At 45.2% G+C, this 6086-nt stretch overlaps 1 protein-coding gene across 1 annotated transcript in view; it reads left to right on the top strand.

The window, feature by feature from the left end:
• Window positions 1-5822: 5822 nt before the first annotated feature.
• Window positions 5823-6086, top strand: part of LOC103586443 (beta-2-syntrophin-like) — a 53627-nt gene continuing 53363 nt past the window's right edge. Inside the window, exon 1 of the mRNA XM_008567729.1 lies at window positions 5823-6084. Within this exon, the coding sequence (XP_008565951.1) occupies window positions 5823-6084 (262 nt within the window). The remainder of the gene's footprint in view (window positions 6085-6086) is intronic.

The following is a 6086-nucleotide window of genomic DNA, read 5'->3' as shown; positions in this document are numbered from 1 at the left end:
CGGAAAAGAAAAAAAAAAAAAAAAAAAAAAAAAAAAAAAAAAAAAAAAAAAACTGGGATGGAAGCCTAGGAGTACCATAGATGTCAATAAACGTGAGTTGGTGTTTGGTAGTATACGAAGAATGAGAGTTGGCACTAACTGTAAGACCGCAGAGTTGTGAGGCACTGGAGATTCTGTTAGAACTAGTGATGGGGGAAAGTGGACTTTTATTTTTAGATCTTATTTGAATTTCATAGCAAATTATGTAATTTCCATGACTGTCAATAAAAAACTGATTTTCCATAACTAAGTGGGCTCATTGAAACTAAACTGCTTAGTATGTCCTTCCTGATATTTTCCTAAAAAGAAAGTCACAGTGCTACAAAACTGTCACCAGCTGCTTCCTATTAGGAATGTGGTTGGCAGATGTGGGTTTTCATAGTCATTATGCATGAGATAGTTAATCCATTTTTATGGGTTTCAGATGGATAGTGATTTATCTTGGTGGGGTGAATTTAAAAATGTGCTATCATCAGCTAAAGGATATACGCACCTTTCCCTCTCACTACATGTTTGTGCTGGAGAGAAAATATATTGTAGGATATTTTCTCCTGAAAGGCAAAGTACTGTCCGTTGAAAAGGACAACTAATCTCACTGTCTTCTAACTGAGGAAGAGTTATGCATGGATAGTTTTTCAAAGTTGGATGTTGGATTGGTTATCTTACAAGTTTATTTCTCCCTTTGGCCTCTTAGTAGTGACTGAACAGCTTTTGCTTTTGTTCCTCTGGCATCAGGCTGCCTTTGTGGCAGTGACCTTCAGGCTTGCTAAGGGCTGCAATTTTTGCCTGGAGCCCTCCTTCCTTATGAAATTACACAACACTCAAACCTTGGATCCAGCCCCAGATCAACTAATTCTTTTCTTTGACGGACTCTTGGCAATATATACTCCCTTTCAGCCGAAGTGTAGCTTTATATAAGATCTGTTTGTCACCAAAATTAATTTGGCTATTTGCCCTTTAAGCCTGGAATCAAATGGTATTATGGCAGACGCATTCCTAGATAAAGTATAGACTCTCAGTTGGAGAGTTTCTACCAAAGGTTTTATTGTTGCTGCTCTGAAGGTCAAATGGTAATAATAGCAACAGTGGGTACTTTTTATGGACCTCTTGCTGTGTGACAGGTACAGTGCTCCTAAATGCTTTGCATACATCATCCTGCTCAAATCTCAAACCACTCTAAGAAGCAGAACGTATCTGAATATTTCTGAAAAAGAAACTGAGGCCTCATGATTTCAGTCCCTTGGCCATAGTCATATAGCTGTGTTCCTAATTATCGTGCTATACTATGCATCTACTATGAAGGAGACGGGAAAAAAAAAAAAGACGATTGGGTTTTGAGAGCATAGACTCAGAGCCTGAGTTGTACAATTATAAGATGAAATTGTAGGGCCGAGCCCGTGGTGCACTCGGGAGAGTGCAGAGCTGGGAGCAAAGCGACGCTCCCGCCGCGGGTTTGGATCCCGTATAGGACTTGCCGGTGCGCTCACTGGCTGAGCGCGGTGCGGGCGACACCACACCAAGGGTTGCGATCCCCTTACCGGTCACAAAAAAGACAAAAAAAAAAAAAAAAAAGATGAAATTGTAGAACCAAGAGAACTAATTTAATTCCCTCATTTTAAAGTAGCAATGATTCTGCCTGTTCTGAGAAATAGTAAGATAAAAGTATGAACAGATAATAGATATTGATAGGTGACAGGAATAAAAGGATATTAGGAATTATCTCAGCTATTTCCTTTTTTTTAGAGGTAGATGAAATAACGTGCCTGTTCAAAGAATTATCTAAGCTTGTTTTGCTGTCCTTAAGAAACCGTGGGTACAGATGTGTATTCTTTATTTCAGATTTCATTACTTACACTAATTACATTTCCATTGACTATGTGAGATTTCCTAGATGGTAATTTTCACTCTGCAAGGAACCAATAACCTTCAGAAGGATTATTCGAAAAGACTACAGTGCAGGAGGCACTGAGTTTCCATTACGTTTAATGAGTTCCTTCTCTGCAGTGCAATATTTTTGAAATAGTGGGAAATAAAAATAATTTGATGGGTGGCCCCTGCCCCCCCATAGTTTATAATGTACTTGGGCAAAACAGGTAGGCATAGAACTCAATTGTTTGTTTTTTTAAAAAAAGATGACCAGTAAGGGGATCTTAACCCTTGACTTGGTGTTGTCAGCATCACGCTCTCCCAAGTGAGCCAACCGGCCATTCCTATATAGGGATCCGAACCCGTGGCCTTGGTGTTATCAGCACCACACTCTCCCAAGTGAGCCACGGGCCGGCCCTAGAACTCAACTGTTCAAAGGAAAAATCCCAGAGAACTGGGAGTCAGGGAAAGCTGGAATGAGATCTTGCTAGGTGGTTGAAGAGGGCAGGAGATGTTTAGAGGGAAGGACTCAGGTGGGAACGTGCGAGGCATTAGTGGGAGACACTGAGTTTGGCTGATCTTAAAGTAGTGATGAAAGAACATTAAAAAGTTCATCTGGAATCTGATGAAGGGTCTTGTAAATACAATTTGATAGTTTGGAATTTTTTTATGGATAGATTTCAAAAGAATTTTTTAAGGAAAAACTCCCAAGTATTTCAAATACCAATCCCCATGTAAAGCCAGGGCTAGGGCTCACAGACCCCTCGAGCCTGTGTACAGACTGGTTCACAAACCCTTCACACGCAGGTCTACGAGCTAGGCAATGGGAAAAGGTCCTGAGAGCCGTAGGTAAAAAAATTAATAGGCTTTATTCAGAGGTAGGAACAGCCGCCCTAATGGCTTCCCAGAGCATGCGGAGAAGCTCCCTATGTCAGAGTCCTTAGTCCTGTATACTTAAGTCCATAACCCAAAACACCTGGGTGCACATGCGCAATTACACTAGACAATAACAAGGAACACCTGGGAGCATGTGAATATTTACATCAGATGCTTGGCAAGATTCTGAACATCTGAGGGGCCCTGACTGTTTTTCTATATTTTCCCAACACCCCATTACCTTCTCTACTCTCAAGGTTAACTAATTTGTTATGTAACTTGCTATCTTATGTAAGTGCCCTCACTTACTATTAGTTGGAAGATCTCTGACTTCCTCCAACTAAATTGATGAAAAGGTCTTGTTACTTTTGGAATGAATTTCCAGCACATCCCTTTTGCTAATAAAGGTGTCCTCAAGTGTCCAACCCTTGGGTGATTACATATGCAAAAGTGTTAAAAAATAGTGCTCATACTGTAAGGAATCAGCTGCCAAATGCTCTCTAATAAGCAGAAATTTCACATAACTCAGGCCTCTGGGGGTTCATGCCTCATTGGGAGCAAAGCCAGTAATGTCTGTGACTGCAGGTGCACTTGGGCACATTGGGACCTGCCGGAACAGTGAGCTGGCCTCACTGCAGTTAATTTAGGAGAGGGCTGGAGGGTTGAGCTTTTGCTGACATTTGCAGCTTGGAAAATCCTGCCCCACTAATTGCAAAGAGAATTCTGCTGTAATAATTTTTTTGCTAAGATACTTTTCTCATTTTGAATTCTTTCTTCATTTGGGTTCTGGATGCTTCCCCGCTTCTATTTTTATTGTTTTAACTCCTGGTCTAAGAGGCTCTTCGGAAGTTTCTGCCTGCATATGAATGTGCATTCATTGAATGATACATAGCTGAGGCTTACGAGCCTCAACGTGTACTTGATGAGCAAGCAAGAACTGTGTACAGCCCCTTTTACAGGAATTGGTGCACACTTCTGCTTGCCCCCTGTCCTTACCCAAATGAAAAGAGGGGGATTTCCCTTTTACTGCTGAAGGAAAGTTAGAGGACACCTTGACCTCATGATTTTGCTGAGAGCTTGCTTTCTCAGCAGTGTGGTTTCTGGACCCTCGTTGAGATCTGAGGACAGCAGTGGACCAGGAGGCTGGCAGATCTGAGTTGTCTCTGCTTCCTCACTGTGGACTTGGGGCCAGAGTCTTTGGCTCTCTGGTCCTCAGTCTCCTCAGCTCTTCCAGCCCACGAAGCTAGAAGCAGGTGGACTGCATCACTCACATCTTTGGATTAAAGCCAGTGCAGCCTCTGCAGTGTGTATATAGCAGTGGCTCATGGCCTTTGGTCATGGCACCTCTTTGCAAATTGGATAAAAGTCACAGGCTTCAAAAAATACCTCAGATATCAAATTTTTCATACACTTTCTGGGGATGCCCTCCTACACTTGCCTGTTCAAAAGGCCATGGTCTCCAGGCTAAGAAAGATCTACAAAGTCAAATCTAAACTCTTCGATATTTGATTACATGAAGGTTTTCCCACTTATATTCTGCTACTTCCACTGACAGCATGCTCTGTTCACACAGGAATTCTGGCGTCTTCCTATGTAACCGTCTGTGATGGTTAATTTTGTGTGTCAACTTGACTAGGCTAAGGAATGCCCAGGTAGCTGGTAAAACATTATTTCTGGGTGTGTCTGTGGGTGTTTCAGGAAGGGATTAGCATTTGAATGGTAGACTGAGTAAAGATCTCCCTCACCATTCAATTGGGCTGGCATCATCCAATCAGGTGAGGGCCTGAACAGAACAAAATGGCAGAGGAAGGGTGAATTCACTCTCTTTGCTTGAGCTGAGACATCCATCTTTTCCTGCCCTCAGACTTTGGTGCTCAGGCCTTGGGACTGGCACTGGGACTCATACCATTGCTCCACCCCTGTCCCCTTCTTGGGCCTTCAGTCTCAGACTTACATTATTGGGTTCCTCTGGTTCTCAGGTCTTTGGGCTTGGATTGGAAGTACACCACCAACTTTCCTGGGGCTCCAGCTTGCAGATGGCAAATGATGGGACTTAGCCTCCATAATCTCATGGCCAATCCCTCACAATATATCTGTTTAATTTTTTTTTTATTATGGTGGCTATCTGCTAAAGGGATCTGAATCTGTCACCTTGGCGTTATAAGGCAGTGACCTAACCAACTTTGTTAACTGTCCAGCTGTAAATATCTATATATATTCTACCAGTCTGTTTTTTCTGGAGAACCCTGACTAATATACCATCGTTCTGCAAACATTTTTGAGGCCTGCCTATTGTGGTTGCAGGGCTTAAGAAGACATGGTCCCCTCTCAAATTACAGGTAAGTAAACAGGTGATTACAAAGCAGAGTGACAAGGATTGGATTCATGCCTCTGGACCTTTGCTTATGCTGTTCCCTCTGCTTGAGATGTTCACCCTCCAATGTCATCTCTGTGAAGCTGACCCTAGGCCAAAGCAAATGTTTCTTTTATTCTGCTCTAGGGACATTTTCTACATGTCACTTAACCACGTAGTATCACACCTAGTTAGTTTTCCTCCCTCATTAGACCGCAGGCTTTCAGCTGTGGTACATTATATTCAGCTTGGCTCCAAGGCCTCAAAAGGAGCCCGACCCAGCACAAGGCTGAGCGCTCAGTACATACAGAATGAACCAATCAATGCAAGAATGAACCTGCCACCCAGTCTTGCAGGCTTGTAACGTGCTTCTCCTAACTGATTTTACTTTCCGTGCCCGGGCAGTTCCCGTGAGTTGCACGGTAGAGGTCAGGAGTTTGAGGGACCGTGGGGAATCAACGGAGGAGAGTGTGAGATGGAGTTCCACCGCGATCTGGACGTCCACGTCCGGATAACTGCAAGGGACCGGACAACTTCTTAGCCTCCGGAAGCGGCTGCACCGCCCTCTCCCCGCCCCCCGCGCCGGAAGATGGGCGTGGCCCCTCATGAATAATGAATCACCGCGGGGGAGGGGCCGGGCCCGCCCCCTCGGGCGGGAAGGGGGAAGCGCCGAGGCTGCCTGACTGGAATGAGGGTATCTGCGGCAACTGCGGCGGCGGGAGCGGGGCCGGCCATGGCGGTGTGGACGCGGGCCACCAAAGCGGGGCTGGTGGAGCTGCTCCTGAGGGAGCGCTGGGTCCGGGTGGTGGCCGAGCTCAGCGGGGAGAGCCTGAGCTTGACGGGCGACGCGGCGGCCGCCGAGCCCGAACCCGCCCTGGGGCCCGCAGCGGCCGCTTTCAACGGCCTCCCGAACGGCGGCGGCGCCGGCGACTCTCTGCCGGGGAGTCCGAGC

This window comes from Galeopterus variegatus, unplaced genomic scaffold, assembly GCF_000696425.1.
Source record: "Galeopterus variegatus unplaced genomic scaffold, G_variegatus-3.0.2 Scaffold18, whole genome shotgun sequence".
In the NCBI taxonomy this organism is placed as follows: Eukaryota; Metazoa; Chordata; class Mammalia; order Dermoptera; family Cynocephalidae; genus Galeopterus; species Galeopterus variegatus.
This window is presented reverse-complemented; position numbering and strand designations above follow the sequence as displayed.